Genomic DNA, 24848 nt, shown 5'->3' with positions numbered 1-24848 from the left:
TATCCCTGATTTCCCTTGATAGCCACGGTTGAGCCACCTTCCCTTTTTTATTTCTGTGCCAGACAGGAATGTACAATTGTTGTAGTTCATCCATGCGGTCTCTAAATGTCTGCCATTGCCCATCCACAGTCAACCCCTTAAGTATCATTCGCCAATCCATCCCAGCCAATTCACGCCTCATACCTTCAAAGTTAGCCTTCTTTAAGTTCTGGACCATGGTCTCTGAATTAACAGTTTCATTCTCCATCCCAATGCAGAATTCCACCATATTATGGTCACTCTTCCCCAAGGGGCCTCGCACAATGAGATTGCTAATTAATCCTCTCTCATTACATAACACCCAGTCTAAGATGGCCTCCCCCCTAGTTGGTTCCTCGACATATTGGTCTAAAAAACCATCCCTTATGCACTCCAGAAAATCCTCCTCCACCGTATTGCTTCCAGTTTGGTTAGCCCAATCTATGTGCATATTAAAGTCACCCATTATAACTGCTGCACCTTTATTGCACGCACCCCTAATTTCCTATTTGATGCCCTCCCCAACATCACTACTACTGTTTGGAGGTCTGTACACAACTCCCACTAACGTTTTTTGCCCTTTGGTGTTCTGCAGCTCTACCCATATAGATTCCACATCATCCAAGCTAATGTCCTTCCTAACTATTGCCTTAATCTCCTCCTTAACCAGCAATGCTACCCCACCTCCTTTTCCTTTTATTCTATCCTTCCTGAATGTTGAATACCCCTGGATGTTGAGTTCTCAGCCCTGATCATCCTGGAGCCACGTCTCCGTAATCCCAATCACATCATATTTGTTAACATCTATTTGCACAGTTAATTCATCCACCTTATTGCGGATACTCCTTGCATTAAGACACAAAGCCTTTAGGCTTGTTTTTTTAACACTCTCTGTCCTTTTAGAATTTTGCTGTACAATGGCCCTTTTTGTTCTTTGCCTTGGGTTTCTCTGCCCTCCACTTTTCCTCATCTCCTTCCTGTCTTTTGTTTTTGCCTCCTTTTTGTTTCCCTCTGTCTCCCTGCATTGGTTCCCATCCCCCTGCCATATTAGTTTAACTCCTCCCCAACAGCACTAGCAAACACTCCCCCGAGGACATTGGTTCCGATTCTGCCCAGGTGCAGACCGTCCGGATTGTACTGGTCCCACCTCCCCCAGAACTGGTTCCAATGCCCCAGGAATTTGAATCCCTCCCTGCTGCACCATTGCTCAAGCCACGTATTCATCTGAGCTATCCTGCGATTCCTACTCTGACTAGCACGTGGCACTGGTAGCAATCCTGAGATTACTATTTTTGAGGTCCTACTTTTTAATTTAGCTCCTAGCTCCTTAAATTCATTTCGTAGGAACTCATCCCTTTTTTTTACCTATGTCATTGGTACCAACGTGCACCACGACAACTGGCTGTTCTCCCTCCCTTTTTAGAATGTCCTGCACCCGCTCCGAGACATCCTTGACCCTTGCACCAGGGAGGCAACATACCATCCTGGAGTCTCGGTTGCGGCCGCAGAAACGCCTATCTATTCCCCTTACAATTGAATCCCCTATCACTATCGCTCGCCCACTCTTTTTCCTGCCCTCCTGTGCAACAGAGCCAGCCACGGTGCCATGAACTTGGCTGCTGCTGCCCGCTCCTGATGAGTCATCCCCCTCAACAGCACTCAAAGCAGTGTATCTGTTTTGCAGTGGGATGACCACAGGGGACCCCTGCACTACCTTCCTTGCACTACTCTTCCTGCTGGTCTTCCATTCCCTCGCTGGCTGTGGACCCTTCTCCTGCGGTAAGACCAACTCGCTACACGTGATACTCACGTCATTCTCAGCATCGTGGATGCTCCAGAGTGAATCCACCTTCAGCTCCAACTCCGCAACGCGGACCGTCAGTAGCCGGAGGTGGACACACTTCCCGCACATGTAGTCGTCAGGGACACTGGTGTTGTCCCCGTGTTCCCACATGGTACAGGAGGAGCATATCACGTGACCGAGCTGTCCTGCCATGACTTAACCCTTAGATACACTTAAATTGCCGACAACAATGTTAAAAGTTACTGACTAATAAAGAAAAAGAAAAACTACTCACCAACCAGCAGCCAATCACTTACCACGTTGGCTGTGACGTCACCTTTTGATTTCTTTCTACTTCTTTTTTGACTTCTCTCAGCTGGAGCTGCACCGGTACCCGGACTGCTGAGCCTTTTATAGGCCGCTGCCTCTCTCGACTCCCGCCTCTCTCGACGCTCCCCGGACTGCTCAGCCTTTTATAGGCCGCTGCCTCTCTCGACTCCCGCCTCTCTCGACGCTCCCCGGACTGCTGAGCCTTTTATAGGCCGCTGCCTCTCTCGACTCCCGCCTCTCTCGACGCTCCCCGGACTGCTGAGCCTTTTATAGGCCGCTGCCTCTCTCGACTCCCGCCTCTCTCGACGCTCCCCGGACTGCTGAGCCTTTTATAGGCCGCTGCCTCTCTCGACTCCCGCGTCTCTCGACGCTCCCCGGACTGCTGAGCCTTTTATAGGCCGCTGCCTCTCTCGACTCCCGCCTCTCTCGACGCTCCCCGGACTGCTGAGCCTTTTATAGGCCGCTGCCTCTCTCGACTCCCGCGTCTCTCGACGCTCCCCGGACTGCTGAGCCTTTTATAGGCCGCTGCCTCTCTCGACTCCCGCCTCTCTCGACGCTCCCCGGACTGCTGAGCCTTTTATAGGCCGCTGCCTCTCTCGACTCCCGCGTCTCTCGACGCTCCCCGGACTGCTGAGCCTTTTATAGGCCGCTGCCTCTCTCGACTCCCGCCTCTCTCGACGCTCCCCGGACTGCTGAGCCTTTTATAGGCCGCTGCCTCTCTCGACTCCCGCGTCTCTCGACGCTCCCCGGACTGCTGAGCCTTTTATAGGCCGCTGCCTCTCTCGACTCCCGCGTCTCTCCCCCTCCAGAATGCATTGCGGCTACTCCAAGACATCCTTGACCCTTGCACCAGGGAGGCAACATAACATCCTGGAGTCTCGTTTGCGGCCGCTTATCTATTCCAGGAGCTGGACACCAGCAGAGGTCACACAAATGTTCCACCTAAAGAAATGAAGAAACGCTGGAACCAACTTCTAGAAGATTACTGTGCAATGGTGACCACCCCGAGGTCTGGAGGCCAGTGCAAAAAGAAGTGGCAGGACCTTGGTCAAGTAGTTAGTGTAAGTAATATTTCATTTTTCAATGGAATTGCAATTGTAAATGTGACCATCTGTATATGTCCCACCCAGCAGAAAAACACCCTCTCTAAAAAGTTATATTTTCATCTTTGCAGAGGAAAGTGGCACACAACAAACGAGAAAAAACTCGAACAGGAGGAGGCCCGGCAAATCTGCACCCACTGACACCCTTTGATGGGTCCTGCCTGGAGAAAAGCAACCACCACTGCACAAGCTGGGTCCACACTCGAGGGAGAGGGCAAGTCCTGCAAATTCCATAGTCTGGCTTTATTAAATGTTAAGTACTGCGCAGGCTAGCCATGCTTCGGTTCATGGGGCTGTCTCCCTCAGCTACGCTTCAGTTGATGCAATGTGTTATCATTCATCGTGGTCCTTCAAATCTGCCTGCTTCCTGCGCTGAGTGAGCCTACTCATGCCACCCACCCTACCCCCTCATCTGCTGCTAACCATTTTTCTGTTCTGTTATGTTTTGCAAAATTTGAGGCCAACCATGACGATGCAGAAGATGATTCAGATGAGGATGAGCCTGAAGAGGAGAACTTCTTCCAATCTGACCTTCCAGACCAAGAGCATGGGGGTGAGGAGGAGGGAGAGGGGGAGGGGATGAATGAAGCCCCCACTGTTGTACTCACTTTTGAGGAGGTGCAGGTGCCGCCCATTGCGGTGCTCGCCCCTTCCCTGAGTAGTGGTTTGAATGTTGGTGGGACGTTCCATGGTTTCCCACCATCCGAAGCTGGGGATTTCAGTGGGGTGCAGCGAGGCACACCCAGGGCCCCATCGTCCCAGGCTGTGGGTCCCAGTGGGATGCATCAAGGCACACGCAGGGCACCGTCCGAAGCTGTAGGTCCCAGTAGGATGCAGTGAGCCACACCGAGGGGAAGGAGAGCTCGACCACGCTCTCCTGAGGTGCAGGTTCTGACAGATGTGGTTCACATGATGGCAATGAGTTTAGAGAGCATTGACCTTACCCGATCACTCCTGGACACCATCAGTGGGGTGAATGATGAGGTATCAGGACTGTCGGGAGAAGTAACAACACTCGCATGAGAAATGAGAACGCTGTCCGGGAACATGAGGGAGGGAATGTCTCAGTCAGCCGAAACAATGTCGGTGCACATGAGGGAGGGAATGTCGCACGTAGCTGATGCGCTGTCAGTGAACATGAGGGAGGGAAGGTTGCAGGTAATTGACACACTTTTGCTCAACATGAGAGAGGGCATGTCACAGGTAGGGGAGACACTGTCGGCGAACATGAGGGAGGGAATGTTGGAGGTAGTTGAGACACTGTCAGAGCACATGTGGAAGGGAATGTTGGAGTTAGCTGTTGCAATAAGGGATCACGCCGAGACCACGCACCCATTGGCAGAATCAACTGCCACTCCCACTCCAATCCCCAGACCAGCTTCTGAAAAGGCCCAAGCCCCTGGCCTTCCACATTACCGCCTGCGTCCCCCCCACCCACCCACCACTGGCGGTCTTAGAATAAGGTGGATGAGAGATGGGTGCAGCCTTTCTTTGCTGCTCTTGTTGTTATTATTGTTGTTACTTTTGTAACTGTTCTCAAATTAAAAGTTTTTTGTAAGTTATGTAAATTTACAAGTTTAAAAGTTAATAAGTGATCTTGAAGGTTTTAAGTGATCTTAAAGTTTGTAAGTGATCTTAAGTGAAAACTTTAAAGTTTGATACAAGAATATTTTTACTAAAGTTAAGTTAAGTACAAACAAATGTTTGTTAAACTTTTGAATAAAATATATTTTAAATTATAACTGAATCATTTCCATTATTTGTTCCATCATTAACACAACTTCTTGAAGTAAACACGAATCATTTCCATAATTTGTTCCATTAACACAACACAAAATTACAGAACAGCTCCAAACATGGTCCATGTGGAATAGTTGCCGCTGAGCCTTCAGGCAGCAAAGCGTTCATGGATGAGCTGCTGGCGCAAGGCTCGAGCAATCGTTAAAGGGGCACGACGGCTCACCCTCCTCCGCCATCATGCACTGGGTTCAGGTAGTTGCATGGCTTCCTCGTCCTCATCCTCGTCATCTGCATCTTCCTCATCATCATTATCATCAGCCACTCTCACCTCAGGTGGATCTTCTACTACCAACTGCTTCTGCCTCACGATGGTTAAGTTATGCAGCATGCAGCACACAACAGTGAACTGATCAACAATCTCAGAGGAGTACAGCAAGTAACCTCTGGAATGGTCCAAGCATCAGAAACGCTGTTTCAAGATGCCAATGGTCCTCTTTATGCTGCGTGTTGCAATCTGCGACATGTTATATTCCCGGTCAGCTTCTGTCCGTGTTACGCATAGGGGCGTCATGAGCTAAGTGGCGAGGCCCTACCCTTTGTCTCCCAGTAGCCAGCTCTGCCTTTCTGCCTGCTGCTGAAACATGGCAGATATAATGCTCTCGCGTAGGATGAAAACATCATGGGTGCTCCCAGGGTATCTTGCATCAACTGACATGATGTGATGCATGTCGTCACACACGAGCTGCACATTAATGGAGTGGAAGCCTTTTCTGTTCCTGTGCATCTCGGAATCCTCCAAAGGTGCGTACAAAGCGATATGGGTACAATCAATGCAACTCTGTGCCTTAGGGAAGCCAACAATCCTGGAGAAACCCACAGCCCTGTCACGCATAGTCTGGGTGATCATGGGGAACTTTATGTAGTCATTCCTCTGGGCATGTAGTGTAGCAGTCACCTGCTGAAAGCAGACATGTGTTGCACGTTGAGAAATGGCGCACACATCCCCAGTTGTAGCTTGGAACGATCCAGATGCAGAGAATGAAAGTGCAGCTGTAACCTTCAGTTCAACTGACAAAGCGGTCCCCCTGACGCTTCTAGGTTACAGGTCTGCTTTTACTAACTCACAGATCTCAATTACAACTTCTTTGTGGAACGCAGCCTTCTGACACAGCCTGCATCACTCAGGTGCAGGTACGAACGCCTGTCTCGATATACCCAACGTGGGTAAGGCCTCCTGCCCATCACCCTACGTGCTCTGAGGTTCCTCATGCGATAATTAAATTTTACCTTTGCAAGAAGCTCAAAATGACAGGCAGGCAAGGTTCTTTGTTCTCTCTTCCCACAAGGTCTGTATGGACCACACTCAGGTCTGATCGGGAACCATCTTCCCCCTCCCTGGTTTTTATTAACTCACCAGAAGGTTTTTCGGAAGTGGTCACCTACGCTGACCTAGGAGAATTATTTTGGGGTCAAAATTACATAATTGAGAAAAACTGGCGCAGACATCAGGTTACAAAAAATGATGCAAAAAATAATGAACCTAAAAAAATCATAACTAACTGAGTTACGCTGGCGCACATTCATTGGGGAAACTTACATTTTTTAACTTACGCCAAAAAAAGCGGCGCTGCCAAAAAAACAGCACAAATCACTGAGGAAAATTGAGCCTTACATCTTGATATGGTTGATGCAGTCTAAACCTGATTATTCACAGTATCCTGGTAGAGATAACTTTCAGCCTCAAACCTTTATGAGGTTATCTCAAACTTGAAAGAGATGTTGCTATATCAGTAAACAGTTACAAGCAATGCCACTTGATTTTGAAGGACTCAGGAGGTCTTGAACTGAGTCGAGTCATAGTATAGAAATTTAAACATGATTACATGTTATAATATGCCCTTCTGCACTTCTAATATTTTCTGCTCAAACTGACGGCTGTATAAAACCTCTACCCAAATACAGGGCAGCATACTATAATGAAAGGTAAATGACTGGCATACATTATATAAAATTTTCCCCATCATTTCTGCTGTAGCAAAAGAGAAGGGGAGGGGTTAGATTTAAAATACCAGTTTCATCAGTGTAATTGATTGCTGAGCAGCTTGTAGATGGTAGTTTAAGGAAACTGCCATACTTGAACATGAGCAGGTTTTTCAGGCCCTGAATACCTGGCGGTAGCGTGTCTCAGTGTAAATGCCAAGGTGCACCTGCTCTAATCTCTGCTGCTGACCCTGCCAAAGTTTGTGGGGCCAGAAGGAGGCCCCATTATTTAAATGTCTTCAGTGAACAAAGCGTGCATTTGAGTGCACCAAGACCTTAAAGTCTGGCCAAGACATTTCTGCCCATTACTCCTCCCTTGCACCCCCTGGGAAGAAAAGTGTAGGTGCCACTTCACAAATTTAAAAATAAATCGTGGCCAGATCTTCTGGAATCCAGACCACAGTCCCAGCTTGGACCTCTGAGGTGGGCCATAGATCCCCCTTTAATCATCTGGCACATCTAGGCTCGAGGCATACTAGTTTTAACCATACACCAGATCACAAGGAAAACCTGAGGCGCAGAAGCTCTGACTTTTGAAGTCCCCGGTCCCATCCCCCTTTACATGAAAAACCTTGTAAGGGACAGGCACAAGCTCTGCCCCCACATGGCTATCCTGGAAACTTGGGTGCAAGTTTAGGACCAAGCCTATCTGGGTCCCAGTCTAATTGTGGCAGACTCCCACTAAAGTTACAACAGAAGTCTGCTCGATTGGCCATAGATTTTCTGGGCCTCAATTAAAAAACTGAGCCTACAGCCAAAACCATGGACCAATTTGCTCTGTGCTAACACAAGACAACAATTTCCCTCCCCCATGTCCCCACCTGAGGTACATGACCCAGCAGTGTTGTAAATGGCTCTGGCACCCACCAACAATATTTAAGTGCCCTTGATGCTGGGAATTGCGCCAGGGTTGGGTGCACAATCAGGGGTTGGAGAGAAGACAGTGCATAGCAAGTCTTTCAGCAACTGTTGAGTATCTGCTGCCATTGTGGTCTCAATAATTCCTAAGCCTTGGCTGCACAATATGTCCCCCTGTATGATATTTTCTGCTAATTCGGGCTGACTGCAGCCATAACTAGAATGCTCCCATAACTAATTGTCACTCTTGAGTTTTCAGTACTCTCATCAATCCAATAACCAGAGCACAAAGAGCAATTACCATAAGGCTCAAATTTTGCTGAAAAGTTATTCAAAAATTAATGTTTATTTTGTTTTGAATTCAAATGTTGTCTTCATGTTGATATTTTAAAAAATAATGCAATTTGTCATGCTTTCATCGAAACAGTTAAGTCAGAAATTATTCTTCGTAATTATCATTTAACAGTTGATCTGGAATACATGTTGTGGGTATTTAGCATTATCAATCAAAATTGACAAGTCATTCAAAAATGTTCTTGCAGCACAAAATTGGAGCAGAAGAGTAAAGGCTTAAGACAACAGCAGCAACAACATAAGAAGCTTTTAGCTGCAATGCTATCCCAGGATTCCTTTGACTCTGTGCACAGTAATGCACCATCTGTGGCTGAAGAAGACATAGAGGATGAGGACGATGCCATGGAATTACTGGGTGAGACACCTGGCACTATCGTAACATTCGATATAGGACAGCATTGTATCAAATTACAGGTTTTATTCCAGGTATTCTACAAAACCTTGTGTAGAAAAGTTAAGCTCTGTGATCCACAACCACTACATTCTTACTGCTCTATAAGAGGATATCTTCATCTCAGCATGAGACCATGCAGTATAGTACAGCATTTCTTAATTAGGGTCTTCTCTGTGGTCAAAGATTATTATGAAGTTTATAAAAAATTTGAGCGTGCTGGAATTTCATAGCAAGTTCCATCAGCATCCGGAAAAGGAAAATACAGGTTAACATTTTGGACGGAGGTGTTTCATCAGAATTCTTGCAGGAAGGCATGAAAGGTCCCTTTTAGAGGCTGAGTAAAGCAAAGCAGATAGCAGTTCAAATTGGCAAGGTGAGCGATGCTAATTGCAGTATGCCAACTCTTGTGATTCACATGTGAGTCTTACACTTAGCAGAATGTTTTTTAATGCCTATAATTCATGTGAGAAATGTAAGTGTCGCTTTCTGCATATTTAATTTCCCATGTGAATCACAGAGTTAAAAAAACTTTACAAATGATAGGAATTCTATGATTCTGGGTTAATAGGAAGTCAGCATTTAAAGGGTGACCCATTTTATTTTGAGAAGAATCTCCAAATTGGGCATTTTGCTTTAGCTTTCTGATGGTTATTGTGCAGGGTGCTATTTTCAGTGTTGATTTTTGCCTGTTTGCTTTTTGAGGTTTTTGGAAAAGAGTTTTGACTGGAAATATTTTTAGTTACTGCAATTATAATTTTATAAGAGCTGAATATCCTCCCCCTTTTTTGTGTGTTATTTGGAAAATAAGGAAGACAATGAAAAAAAGGGATATGAAACAGGTCATTTTGTAACGGAGGCAGAGTACCTACACCACCATTATTGAAGAAGATGTATTTATCATCATCATCATAGGCAGTCCCTCGAAATTGAGGAAGACTTGCTTCCACTCCAAAAGTGAGTTCTTAGGTGCCTGAACAGTCCAATATGGGAACCACAGTCTCTGTCACAGGTGGGACAGACAGTTGTTGAAGGAAAGGGTGGGTGGGACTGGTTTGCCGCACGCTCCTTCCGCTGCCTGCACCTGGTTTCTGCATGCCCTCGGTGACGAGACTCGAGGTGCTCAGCACCCCCCCGGATGTACCTCCTCCACCTAGGGCAGTCTTTGGCCAGGGACTCTCAGGTGTCGGTGGGGATGTTGCATTTTATCAAGGAGGCTTTGAGGGTGTCCTTGAAACGTTTATTTTGCCCACCTTAGGCTCACTTGTCTGTAGGAGTTCCGAGTAGTGCATTTGCTTTGGGAGTCTTGTCAGGCATGCGAATAATGTGGATCGTCCAACGGAGCTGGTCGAGTATGGTCAGTGCTTTGATGCTGGGGATGTTGGCCTGATCAAGGATGCTAACATTGGTGCGTCTGTCCTCCCAGGGGATTTGCAGGATCTTGCAAAAAGCACCAACGATGTATTTATAGGCAGAAATGCACTAAATGTGAAAGTTGCAACAAAACTGCTTTTTAGTGAGCTAGTGACAGAGTTGTGGTATCTCCCAGAATCTAACATCCTGAATTTTCATTCAATTGGGAGGAGGCTGTATTTTCATTCCAAGCTGCCACAAGGAGAATTAGCAACATCAGCCGCTTTGTTGTTCACAGATGCGTCCAGCAGGTGACATGCATTTTTGCAAGGAAAAACAATTTCATCATTTAGCCCTCTGGCACTATTTTACTCTCCATTTGTTCCGAATGTCCACAGGAAGTTGGGGGTGGGGGCGGGATAGTGGGGGCCATGATCTTAAAACCCCCAGCTATCCAGGGGCTGGCCAATTAAACATGCTACCAACCACCTCCCCTCACCCTAAGGGCCCCTTTGAAACTAGTTTTTGTAAAGCCCAAAAGGGCTTTTCAATCTTGAATGTGTGAATGTTTGCGATGTTTTTAAGAGCCTCCATTATCTGAGGCCACATTGACAGATGCCTCATCTGTCGTCAGTTCTATATCCCTGGCATGTGACTGCCCTACGAAGCTAACCCACTGAAAGAAAACTTTGAAGTTAAAAGCAGATTTTAATCTAAATAACATCGTTGTCTAGCTGCCTGCAGCCTTTATATCTTATCACTCCCGCTCCTCCGGTAAATTGTGTAATTAACATAGCACATTCAAGCTAGGTTGAATTAAATAACTAGATTTCATCACAGAAATTAAAAACAAGTAGAACATATCTACCTACAGTCAAATTTTGTGGAATCTGATTTCACAAGTCCGGCCTTGCATAAAGAAGGCACCTTATCGAAGAATCACAGGCAATGCACTTACATTTTTCTGATGAGCTGCCTGATGTGTGTAAAACTCTGCTGGTGGCGCAGGGTCTCAGCGAACATTTCCCATACAAAACAGCACGATACCAGAAACTACCAGATCTTTTAAAACTACGGTGTACTTCTGACTATAATAGATTGTTGTGAGAGTTCCTTTATCAACACGCTCCAGCATTTGCTTTCAGTTTCATGTCGGACCATCCCAATTCCCAATCTTTCATGGTTCTCTGTCTCTGCCTCTTTCTTTCTCAGATCAGAGGGCTAAATGTTTCATTAACTTTTGAACTGAATGAACTGAATTCCAGGCAGACATCAAATAATGCTCAAAGCACTTAAAGCCATGGCCAAGTTGAATGATCGACAAGGGGGTGCTGTTTGGACCTCCCAAACAAAATCTTTCTGGCTTAGTTGAAGCTGAAGACAAAAGCCACTTTCTGGAAACCAGATACAATGGAACACGGTGATCATTTTATGCCTTCCCCAGCCTTGGCTTTATTTATTCAGGGGAGAATGCATCAATTATATTTATAAACAAAGTTAGTCCTGCTCCTGTCTGCCTATAGATGATGACAGTGACATGAAATGAATCATAGTAGTCTTTCAAAATAAGCATAGCACTGCAGTACATTTGGGAAATAAACATATTGTTTTCCATACAGTAGGTTTTTCTGTGTCCAGTAAAAATATTAGATTTATGCATCCATTGGTGCACAGACTGACACTTTTATGACACGACCGCACTGGCTCAAGTTCATGAGTTCAGGCAGTTAATTGATTAGAATGTGCTCCCTGTACACACTGGCACAGATACGAGGAGCACACTGATGGAGGGGATGGAATATCTCAATTCTCAATATGTCCTTCCTTCATGCAAAGCTCTGTGCAGGGAGCACTAAAAATCCTAAAACCTGCTCCAATGAGCTGTCTGCTACACCACCCTATTTCTGTGCAACATTCTTATGCAAATTCTTCTCCCTTACACATTTCAAGGCAAAGTTCCCTGGAAAATTGAATAGAATCTATATAATATATTAAAAATCTTATATTTGCTTGCACTGCCTGTCAACTTTACACATTATATCATGGGCTCAATTCTCCCCAAAGCTGTTTTTTGGCGTACTTGAAGGGTTACGTCAATTTCTTTGGGGCCCAACTACACCCAAAAAAATCATCCAACTTTCCCCGTTTGAATTGTTCATTTTTGCGCTGCCTAACCTGTCCTTTAGCTTTGGTAGTGGAGCCTAAGATCTGTGCCAAAAAAATCGGGATGCCAGGGTAACTGCGGGCTGAGGCTGGAAAGTGAAACATACAATACTTTCTGGCTGGCTCACAGCAACCTGCACAAGCACCTTGCACGTTGCAGCAGCATCCAGCATTAAATTATTAAAGTGTTTATACTAAAGGTCTATCAACTTCCCCCCCCCCCCCTCCCCCCGCCCACCTTTCCGGGGCCTGGTGCCGTTCCTAACCCTGGCCGAAAGGCCTCCCGGTGCCGGGTGCCGATTGCTGCTGCTAGCCCTGGCTGAAGGGCCTCCCTCCTCCCAATACCGGTTACCACTGCTAGCCCTGGCTGAAGGGCCTCTTGATGCCGGGTACCACTCCTAACTCTGGCCGAAAGGCTTCCCTCCCCTGCCGGTGCCGGTTGCTGCTCTCAACCCTGGCCGAAAGGCCTCTTCCACCCACCGCCTCCCCCCCCCACCCCCCCACTCTCTCTCCCTCTCTGCTGCTGCCGTCCGGGCCGTGGAACTGCATCTGCTGTGCTGATTTTCTTACCTGTCCAGAAGGTTTTTCCAGAGCGGTCACATACACTGCCCTAAGAAAAATTGGAGTAAATCGGAGCTGGCTAAACTTAAATGGCCAGAATTGGCACGGGTTACGGGTTACAAAAAAAACGAACCTAAAAAAAATCATAACTAACTGAGTTACGTTGGTGCACAATCTTTGGGGAAACTTGGATATTTAAATTTAGGCCAAAAAAACGGTGCAAATAACTCTGGAAAATTGAGCCATAATTTCCTATTTCTATACTTATAATGGAAATTGCATGCTATAATTACACTCTTTTGCCAGTGGTGGTGCTGCAGGGTGTAATTACAAAGTGCCAAATTTATATAGGAAGTTTTCATTCTAGGTCGAGACATAGATATTTATAATGGAAAAGGTTGACAGAAAATGTAAGATGTAAGGTTTTTCATATATTGTAGATTATAATATCAAATCAAATATTACATAAAAATAAGAGCAAACGCATGACTTTAAAACGGAGTTGAATTTTTGGTTTTAACTAAGTGATGACAATTGTTGATGTCTGTCCTATTATTGTTCCTGATAAGTAATAATATCTGGGACTGTATTTCCTTGCAGCAATAGAAAGATTGAACTCCCTTCTGACACATCTCAAAAAGCTTTTTAAATGTATTATTTTGAAGTAAGTTCCTTAATTCCTCGGTTATACTATAGTAGAAATTCATACCGCTATTATGATGGGGGTGGGGGGGAGGGAGGGGGGAATTCTCATTTTGTAAACATGCTAATAACTCTCATGAGATCCCCAAATACTGATGCATTTTGTCTTAAATAGCAAAAGTGAGAACCACTCACTCAATCCCCTCTGTGTGTAGTGTACGTCAGTGCCTTCTGCGGAGGGTTGTAAGCAGAGAATATTGAAGGAAATAAATAATTGCACCCAAGAAAATAAATTATTTGGACATGTTCTTTATATGTATCAGCAAACTCTCCTTCCTTAAACAACACAGCGGATGAGCTGCATTTGTAAAGCTATTTTAGCAGGGTTGCAAGCTAAGGTAGAAGATTTTTCTGAAACTCGGAGTTTCTCTCTTCCAGATGATTTACCAGATTGAAGTTTCTGAGAGCGTCCATGTATGTTAACCACCGGTGCTTTATGCTCACAGTCACCTTTTTGGGGTCCCAGTCAGTGTGTCAACATGACTCGAGCCTTTTTATCTATTCAACTTCTTATTTTTCCTACTGCTACCTGAGTTCCCAGCCCACATAATTTAATGGACCGGACTGGAGCCACTATCTCATCAACATCACTAATGTCATGATTCCAGCTGTTGTATACCGTAGCCGAGAGTTTTCATGAAAACCTGCCATTGTATACTGCCCACAGTATACAATGGCAGGTATCATGACCCTTAGCCAGGCTGAGGCAAGTGGGGGCCTGATTTTACCCATTAGCAATGGACTCAGGTAGAGATGAGGAAGCGTGGGACTGGATGACAATAAGGAGTTGGAAATGGATGGCAATGAAGGGGCAATGGATGACGTTAAATAGGGAGTTGATGGCAATGAATGAGAAAGTGGATGGCAATGAAGGGCCAATGGATGGAACTAGAGGGGGAAAAGAATGGCAATGAATACGGACAATGGATGGGAATGAAGGAAATAGATGGTAATGAAAGGAGAAATTAAGGGACGAGGGAAGTAACACTTTCAGGTGGGGTAGGGAAGAGAATACTAGATTAAAAGGGGAATTGTTAGATAGTATTGATATAAATGGAAGAGGGAAAAGAGTGCCAGCATAATCTCGGGGGTGGGGGGAATAATAGTGCTGACGTGAACTGAAGGGCAGAAAAGAGCATCAACATGAACTGGGTGGAGGTGGAAATGAGTGCTGGCCTGAACAGAGAGAAGGCAGGAAGAGTGTCAGCTTGAATTAGGAGGGCATGGAAGTTGAGTACCAGTCTGAAATGGGAGGGTGGAAGAGGAGAGGTGATGGAGGTTGGATGAGGTAGAGCGCCTCTGTGAACTGAGTTTGGAGAGGGTGGAGCATCTCTTTGAAATGGGCATGGGTGAGATGATGTGTGAGTATGACAAGCTAACTTTACGGTGAGCAATGGTTTAGTTGGTAGGCTGAAAATCTAAATGCGTATTTGTTTTTTCTATTTTTAGATTAGAAATATATTGTGAAATATAAAACATGCTTAAAATTAACCAGCATGCATTATTTTTAACGTTAAAAAAAAATCAAAAATTTCCAGGAAAGCGTTTTGCAGACCCACCTGGAAATGCACCACAAATCTGTGCCTTCAGCATTTGGATTTCCCACTTTTGGCTTTCATGTTCTTGTGCTGTTTTTTCAATACAAGTAAAGGAATCCTATGCCTATCTACAACTTAATGACAGAGCTTGTGTAACTACTTGTTTTTACATGTCTAGGCCTTAAAATCAGGGCCATTCTTGCAGTTATAAATACAGGTTGTTGTTATTCTTTCAGCTTCTTTGAAGTTGTTGGTCAGCTGTTAGTTTTCTAGCTTGACATGTATGAATTATTTGATCGCCTGTGTAGTGATGCAAACATAGAACCACCCTGCAGCTGTTTCTGAAACTGGTGAAGGGCAGAAATGATTATTTTCTGGGGCCATGTCTTTTTTTCCGGGGTAGAGTTTTTCCTAACAAGCAGTAAAATCTCGACTTAATACCTTCAAAAACACAACATCAGCTGTGTACTACTGCACCCTCTGCCAGCGGCTATGTTTGTCAGTAGCAATGGCGACAGATTACCGATCAGGCCCCACTGAAATTAACGGAGCTGCTCTGGGGTGCAAGCTCCATAGGACAGCAGTCACTACAGGCGCCATTGAGACAAGAAATCTCGAGGCAGAAATACTAAATTCAGTAGCAAAAGCAAAGTTATTGTGAAAAGGGCAATAGATATATTGTACCTCATTGAGGTAACTTTGTGGGATTTCACTGCCAGTGTTGGGCTTCGCTACTCGCGAGCATAGATAGTAAAATGGGGGCATGGTGTTACATCCTTATCTTGAACCATGCTCATGGCCACAGCAGAGTCTTGCAAAATTACCCCATATAAATTATTCAGATAGAGACGGGTAGGGGTCACTTGAAACAGAAAGTACTTCCCTAGCTTTTAGTTTTTTTTAAAAAGCACCAATTCTGAGATCCTGACATTTGCTCCAAGCTATTCTACATACTAAGACAGAAGTATATAAGATGTTTTTCCAGACTTGATTCCAGTTCATTCTATTTTCTAATTTTTTTAATTCAGGCTTAATATAGACACATTCAATAATAACCGTGTTTCAGCTGATTTTGTGGGAATGCCAATGACTGGATCTATTGCTATCTAGTTTCTCTTGAAGAATACATCCCCTACAGCCATATATGAACACCATTCCAAGGTTGTCTGAAAATTTCTGCAAATCATATTCTAATCCAAGCATATAATGTTTTTTTTTTAAATATTTGTAAAATGTGTTTCAAATAAAGATAAACAAATAGTTTTGGGAGAGGGGAGAGCTACTTTGATCTAAAAATAGTATTGCCTCCTACTTTGAAAGTTATAAAATAAGCTCAAAGCTTGCAGCTCAGAGGATTTGCTCCTTGTAAAGGGCACCTTGTATTACAATTGTTTGGCTTTGCTGCGAAAAATAGAAGAAATCTACAGCAGAAAACTGCCACGTTGTACTTGATAAGAGCGATAAGCAGCCTGTTTGTTTCAGTACGTAACAAAATTCTCCACAATAATTTTCAACACTTTTCTCAGATGCACAATTTAGTGCACCTCTCATAATTTTTATTCAGTGTTTGTTACTCCTCCTTCCCCCTTTAATGAAATGCCTTTTAAAGATGGTATGCAAGTTGCTGCATTTAATAGAATTAAACTATACACTGTGCATAAAATCAAAAGAACATTTATTTTACTAATCTTAGTGATATAATTTTCCTCTAACTTCACACACAAAGGACATTTTTTAGGGAAATATTGCAATTTTTGCTTCTGATGCAAAACATCGTGCTGAAAGTATGTATTAGGCAGCCTGCCAGATTTACCATCCATTTAAATTAACGGACAAAAAGTTGTGCATGTGTCTAACAGACACATGCTCCTCTACGCCCAATATTCTGATATGTATTCTTGACATGAGATGCTCTGCAGAAGTGAAAATCAGCTCTGTGCTGCCATGACTTTATAAGAAATAACATCAAGTTTTGCTGTTCACAGCGATCTGTAGTGATCGCAACTTCATATGGTCTTTGCAGGGGTAGCTTCCTAATACATGTTCATCTCTTAGCTCATTAATGAATTATTGAGGCTTAACTTTAGATTTTCAAAGTAAGTTTCTGTTAGAAAGAAAATAAATATAAATTTCAAATATAATTACATATATAATATATTTTATGGCAAATCTAATTATTGTAGATCCTCTGAGAAAATCAGGGCCTACATCTTCTGTTTGAGTTAGGCTGCTCCCTGTTTGTCTCTATTATGTTCTACAGTTTGCATTGGAAATAATGTCCTATAAGACCTTAAGAATTACGAGCCATACGGCTATAGAAGTAGGCCATACGCCCCCTTGAGCCTGCTCCGCCATTCAATAAGATCATGGCTGATCATTGTCCTCAACTCCAATTTCCCGTCCAATCTCCATATCCTTTGATTCCCCTAGAATCAAAAATGCAACAATCTCAGCATTGAATATACTCAAAGTCTCAGCATCGACAGCCCTTCATAGCTGTATAATAGACTTTATTTAAATTTAAGGAGCTGAAATTGGCCCTCCCCCTCCTTAAACTCCATTACTGTCTGTCGGTCACGCGTCGACCCCCTCCCGACTGGCTCCGACCCTGGTGGGAAATTGCCTTGCGGGAGTGGCTGACCTGCTGCAAGGGCACTTACGCCCCTCAACACCGCCCCGACCGGAAATGCAGAACAAAGGCCTGAATAGCGGCACAAGATACACCCCATGGATTGGGCACTTTTGGCCCCAAAGACTCTAGTTTCGGACTTAAGCAAGTCACTCTCAAACTTAATGTGAAATTCTATCATATTATGATCACTCTATCCCAAAGAATCCATATGAAATTGCTAATTAACCTTGTCTCATTATACAATACAAGATCTTAAATAGCCTGTTCCCTGGTTGGTTCCATGACGTATTGTTCCAGGACCTGTCCCGAATGCATTCCATGAACTCGTTCTCCAGACTACCTTTTCCAATTTGATTTGTCCAGTCTATATATGAAGATTAAAGTCCCCCACGATTATTGCATTACCTTTTTTACAAGCTCATACTATTTATTGATTAATATTCTGTCCAATGGTATACTTACTGTATATATTACTCTCACCAGTTTTTTCTGCCCCTTGTTATTCCTTATGTCCACCCATACTGATTCTACTTCCTGATCTTCCGAACCAAGATCCTTTCTCTCTATATTCCCATCCACTCTGCATGTCTTTGAGCTGTGGGGGATGAAATTTAATTTTAAATTCGCGAAAATAATTAAATCAATTGGAGGTGACAGAGTAAACTCTCCAGCCACGCAATTTTAAAACATAAAATTCAAATCTCTGCCTTTCTTCAGCTGTTTCTTGGACATATTGTAGCCATTCTCTAGCTGCTCCCAGGCAAGTGCAATACAGATGGTGTGCTGCACCCTGAGGTACCGTCTTTCAGATGAGATGTTAAACCGTGGCCTCATCAGCCCTTTCAGGTGGACATAGAAGATCCCATGGCACTATTCGAAGAAGAGCAGGAGAGTTCTCCTGGCCGGAATTAACCCCTCAGTCGACATCATTAAAAAACAGATTATGTCATATATCTCATCGCTGTTTGGGACCTTGCAATGTGCAATGACTGCTGCATTTGTTACATTACAACAGTGACTACACTTCAAAAGTACTTAATTGGCTGTGAAATGCCTTGGAGTGTGCTGACCATGTGAAAGGTCCTATATAAATAGGAGCCCTAGTAAAATCCTCTTATATAAAGGATTGCTTTCTTAAATGCTTGTTGTACCTGCATGTTAACTTTCAGTGATTCGTGTACAAGGACACCCAGGTCCCTCTGAACACCAACATGTCCCAATCTCTCACCATTTAAAAAATACTCTGCTTGTCTATTTTTACTACCAAAGTGGATAACTTCACATTTCTCCACATTATATTCCATTTGCTATGTTCTTGCTCATTCACTTAACCTGTCTATATCCTCTTGAAGCCTCTTTGCATCCTCCTCACAACTTTCATTCCCATCTAGCTTTGTATCATCAGCAAACATGGATATATTACATTTGGTCCTCTAATCCAAATCATTGATATAGATTGTGAATAGCTGGGGTCCAAGCACCGATCTTTGCGGCACCCCGCTAGTTACAGTCTGCCAACTCGAAAATGACTCGTTTATTCCTACTCTATGTTTCCTGTCCATTCACTAATCCTCAAACCTTGCGAGTATATTGCCCCCAATTCCATGAGACTAATTTTGTTTAATAACCTCTTGTGTGACACCTTATCGAATGCCTTCTGAAAATTCAAAATTCACCAAACCCACTAATTTCCCCTTAGTTATTCTGCTAGTTACAACCTCAAAAAACTATTTGTCAAATATGATTTCCATTTCATAAATCCATGTTGACTCTGCCCAATCCTATTATTATTTTCTAAGTGCCCTGTTACCACGTCCTTAATAATAGATTTTAGCATTTTCCTTACTACTGATGTCAGGCTAACTGGTCTGTAGTTATCTGTTTTCTCTCTCCCTCCTTTCTCTTGTTGTACCTTGAATCAGTAGTGTCTTCTTGTATAGTTTACATCATCATCATCATAGGCAGTCCCACGGAATCGAGGAAGACTTGCTTCCACTCCTAAAGTGAGTTCTTTGGTGGCTGAACAATCCAATACGAGAGCCACAGACCCTGTCACAGGTGGGACAGACATTTGTCGGGGGAAGGGGGAGGCGGTGGGACTGATTTACGACATGCTCCTTCTGCTGGCTGCTCCTGACCTCTTCACGCCCGCGGCGTTGAAATTCGAAGAGCTCAACGCCCTCCCGGATGCACTTTCTCCACATAGGGCGGTCTTCGGCCAGGGACTCCCAGGTGTCAGTAGTGATGTCACACTTCACCAGGGAGGCTTTGAGGGTGTCCTTGTAAAGTTTCCGCTGCCCACCTTTGGCTCATTTGCCGTGAAGGAGCTCCGCATAGAGCAATTGCTTTGGGAGTTTCGTGTCTGGCGTGCGAACTATGTGGCCTGCCCAGCAAAGCTGATCGAGTGTGGTCAGTGCTTCAATGCTGGGGATGTTAGCCTGAATGAGGACACTGATGTTGGTGCGCCTGTCCTCCCAGGGGATTTGCAGGATCTTGCGGAGACATCGTTGGTGATATATCTCCAGCGACTTGAGGTGTCTTCTGTACATCGTCCATGCCTCTGATCCATACAGGAGGGTGGTGGGTATTACTACAGCCCTGTAGATCATGAGTTTGGTGGTAGGTTTGAGGGCCTGGTCTTCGAACATTGTTTTCCTCAGGCGGCCGAAGGTTGCACTGGCACAATAGAGGCGATGTTGAATCTCCGCATCAATGTCTGCCTTTGTTGATAAGAGGCTCCCGAGGTATGGGAAATGGTCCTCGTTGTCGAGGGTCGTGCCGTGACTCTTGATGACTGGGCGGCAGTGCTATGCGGCGAGGACAGGCTGGTGGAGGACCTTTGTCTTACGGATGTTAAGCGTAAGGCCCATGCTTTCATATGCCTCGGTGAATGGTGAATACATCGACTATATTCCTGGGGTTCAGCCTCTGAATGTGCGCAGATGCAGGCGTCGCCCGCGTACTGCAACTCAACGACAGAGGTTGGAGTGATCTTGGACCTGGCCTGGAAGCGGCGTAGGTTAAATAGCTTCCCACTGGTTCTGTAATTTAGTTCCACTCCAGCGGGGAGCTTGTTGACTGTGAGGTGGAGCATGGCAGCGAGGAAGATTGAGAAGAGGATTGGAGCGATGACGCAGCCCTGTTTGACCCCGGTCTGGACATGGGTTAGGTCTGTAATGGATCCGCTGGTAAGGATCACGGCCTGCATGTCGTCATGGAGCAGGCAAACGATGTTGACAACCTTTTGGGGGCATCCGAAACGGAGGAGGACGCTCCATAGACCCTCGCGGTTGACTGTGTCAAAGGCCTTTGTAAGATCGAAAAAGGCCATGTATAAGGGCTGGCGCTGCTCCTTGTATTTTTCCTGCAGTTGTCATGCTGCAAAGGTCATGTCCGTTGCGCTCTGTAGGGGACGAAATCCGCACTGCGACTCTGGGAGGAGCTCCACCGCCACAAGGAGAAGACAGTTGAGGAGAACTCTAACGACAACCTTCCCAGTGGCTGATAGCAGGGAGATTCCCCTGTAGTTGCTGCAGTTGGACTTTTCCCCTTTTTAAAAAATGGTCACAATCACTGCATCTCTCAGATCTCCCGGCATGCTCTCCTCCCTTCAAATGAGAGAGATGAGGTCATGTATACGCGGCAACAGCGCCTTTCCGCCATACTTTAGCGCCTCAGCAGGGATTCCATCCGTATCCGTAGCCTTGTTATTCTTGAGGTGTTTTATGGCTTTGCCTACCTCATGCAGCGTTGGGGTTTCACTGAGTTGGTGGTGGGTCGCATGCTGCGGGATGGAGTTGAGAACACTCGAGTCAAAGGCAGGGTCTCAAATGAGGAGATCTTCAAAGTGCTCCTTCCAGCGGGCCCTGACAGCCTCGGTGTCCTTGATGAGTGTTTCCCTGTTCTTAGCCAGGAGTGGGGTGGGGCCTTGAGAGTTTAGACCATAGGTGGCCTTGACTGCAATGAATCCTCGCATATCGTGGCTGTCGACCAGTTGTTGTATCTCCTGTGCTTTCTCCATTCATCACCTGTTCATTAGGTCCCGGGTTTTTTGTTGGACCTCAGCCTTGAGCCATCTGTAACGTTGCTTTGCAGCTCACGAGTTGGGTTGTTGCTTGAGGCTCAGAAATGCTCTGCGCTTGCGATCTATTAGTTCTTGGATCTCCTGATCATTTTCATCAAACCAGTCCTGATGTTTTCTAGTTGAGTAACCAAGTGTCTCTTAACATAGAAACATAGAAAATAGGTGCAGGAGCAGGCCATTCGGCCCTTTGAGCCTGCACCGCCATTCAATATGATCATGGCTGATCATGCAACTTCAGTACCCTACTCCCGCCTTCTCACCATACCCCCTGATCCCCCTAGTAGTAAGGACTACATCTAACTCCCTCTTGAATATATCCAACGAACTGGACTCAACAATTTTCTGTTGTAGAGAATTCCACAGGTTCACCACTCTCTGAGTGAAAAAGTTTCTCCTCATCTCGGTCCTATATGGCTTACCCCTTATCCTCACAGGCACTGGTTATGGAGGCCAGGATGGCAGACCAAGCGCTGTGGGCATTGAGCATCTCAGGGTCATCGAGGCATGCCAGATTGGCTGTGAGGCGCTGGCTGTATAGGGCTCTCTTAGCTGGGTCTTTAAGTGTCCCGGCATTGACTTTTTTGTGGAACTGCTTCTGCTGTCCCCTCTGCTTTGGGGCAATGTTAATGTTGATGATGGATTGGATTAGGCGATGGTCCGTCCAGCAGTCGTCAGCTCCTGTCATGGTGCGGGTGATGCGCACATCCTTGCAATCCCTGGCTTGGACGATGACATAGTCAAGCGGATGCCAGTGTTTGGAGCGAGGGTATTGCCACGATGCCTTGTATTTGTCCCTCTGGAGGAACAGGGTGTTGGTGATGAGGAGTTCGTGTTCTAGACATTTTGTCAGGAGTAGGGTGCCGCTGGAGTTGACTTTCCCTACCCCCTCTCTGCCAATCATGGCTCCCCAGAGGGCTGTGTTTTTGCCGACCCTGGCATTAAAATCACCTAAGAGGATCAATTTGTCGCCCGTGGCGACGCAGGACAGGGATGTCTCGAGGTTGGAATAAAAACCCTCTTTAGCCTCATCCATTGCATCGAGTGTTGGGGCGTATGCACTGATGACTGTGGCGCATTGGTTCCGGGATAGGGTAAGGTGAAGAGTCATGAGGCATTCGTTAACCCCGCAGGGGAAGTCTTTGAGACGGTTGACCAGGTCATTTTTGACGGCGAAGCCGACTCCGTGGAGGCGGCGTTCTTCCTCTGGTTTTCCTTTCCAGAAAAAGGTATAACCTCCACCATGTTCCTTGAGCTGGCCTTCCCCTACCCGCCAGGTCTCGCTTAGGGCGGCGATGTCGATATCAAAATGTCTGAGTTGCTGGGCAACTATGGCAGTGCGGCATTCCGGCCTGATGCTGTTGGAATTGTCCATGAGGGTCCTGGCGTTCCAGGTCCCGAACTTCATATTAATGAAGTAGAAGATGCCTGTGCGTGAGTTCTTTTAACGTGGGGTGGCCACTGCACACTGGCAACCACACGGTCTTAGCTGAGCAAGGTCTTGGTCCAGTGGCAAGGGGGTCCAAGACGATCGGAGACCAGGCACAGCTGTATGGGCCTAATTGCCTACGGCGAGGTGTAGGCCGCAAGCCTCGAACAGGAGTCGCAGGCTGGCACGGGGTCCCTTCGGCACGGGATAGAAGCGGGCCAGCGCTGGGCTTGAACGTTGCTCCTGCTAGGCCCGACTCTCAGCTCCTCGCTGGGCCCAGATGCCGAAGCGGGCCGGTGCGGGGTCTCTTCAGCTCGGGACAGGAGCCCTCAGAATGCGTAGGCATCAGTTTACAGTGGTGCTGCTGAAGTCACAATAACTTTTAGCACTAGTGTAATAACTTAAAGGGTCATTACTTCTGTTGCGTAATAAAGTTGTAACATGAAAGAGCTTCACTTGAACCAGAATTATTTCATCGACCAGCTGAAATGATGTATAAATGACATTGCTAATGAGGCTGCTGCAGCAGACCCTCAATAAATGGCTGATTACTGATAAACGGACAGCTTAAAACATATTATCACTAGAATATAATCCTTTTCGGCTTTTCCTAAATTGACATCACTAAAAATAAATTATCTGGTCATTATCAAATTGCTATTTGTGAGAGCTTGCTGTGCGCAAACTGGCTGCCATGTTTCCTACGTTACAACAGTGATTACACTTCAAAAAGTACTTCATTGGCTGTAAAGTGCTTTGGGACATCTGGTGGTCGTGAAAGGTGCGATATAAATGCAAGTCTTTCTTTTCATTCCAACAAATGTTCCTAACAAGAGTCAACAGGCATGCTTGTCAGAGGTTTATTCCGTTTTCATTGATTTATAGATTAATTACTATCTTATGCTGTTCGGGCTCAGTGCAGATGAGACTAATCGTTGTGTTCGTACTGGATAAACTGCATTGGACAGCAGATTCTTTGCAGCTCAGTAATGGCAGTGCAGGTCTCTGATTGGGCAGTTGCAGCAGACAAACAAGATTTACTCGGACATTGGGTGTCATATATTCAACTATCATTGTAACCCTAAGCTGACCTAAGTTGTACACCTTGAGAACATTGAGCACAAGGGGTAAACTTGTGGGAGACACTCCTAACCTGGTCTTTCAGGTTTAAAAGGGGAAGCTCCACCCACCTTCATCACTTGAGGTCTTGGTAATAAAGGTAACTGGTCACAAAGTGACCTTCTCTCAAGTATGGGCCTCATGTGCATTTATACTGCATAGTAAGGACATATCATTGGCGACGAGAAACTGGGATTTAAACCGTGCAAGCATGGCCGTAGCAGCACAGAAGAGAGGTACTGTGTTGATGATGATTGGGACGACTTTATTGAGAGACTACAGCAAAGTTTTGTCACTAAGGAATGGTTGGGACAGGATTCGGCCGACAAACGCAGGGCTCATCTCCTGACAGTTTGTGGATCAAGAACGTACTCCCTGATGAAAGACCTTCTAGCACCAGAGAAGCCGGTGGACAAGACGTTCGAAGAGCTCAGTAAGTTGATCGGGGAACACCTTAAACCAGCGAGCAGCATGCACATGGCGAGACACCGGTTTTACACGCACCGACGGCGAGAAAGGCAAAGCGTTCCAGACTTCGTGGCAGATCTCCGGCGACTGGCGAGCCTATGTAAATTCACAGATGCATGCAGAGCGGAGATGCTGTGAGACTTTTTTATTGAGGGCATCGGGCACTCTGGGGTTTTCAGGAAACT

The 24848-nt window shown here is 45.5% G+C and overlaps 1 protein-coding gene across 1 annotated transcript in view; it reads left to right on the top strand.

Annotated features, from left to right (window-relative positions):
* Positions 1-24848, top strand: part of c1h8orf34 (chromosome 1 C8orf34 homolog) — an 805115-nt gene that overhangs the window by 389444 nt on the left and 390823 nt on the right. Inside the window, exon 8 of the mRNA XM_070884539.1 lies at positions 8415-8581. Coding sequence (XP_070740640.1) covers positions 8415-8581 — 167 coding nt within the window. The remainder of the gene's footprint in view (positions 1-8414; positions 8582-24848) is intronic.

The sequence above is a fragment of the Pristiophorus japonicus genome, chromosome 1, assembly GCF_044704955.1.
Source record: "Pristiophorus japonicus isolate sPriJap1 chromosome 1, sPriJap1.hap1, whole genome shotgun sequence".
NCBI lineage: Eukaryota > Metazoa > Chordata > Chondrichthyes > Pristiophoridae > Pristiophorus > Pristiophorus japonicus.
This window is presented reverse-complemented; position numbering and strand designations above follow the sequence as displayed.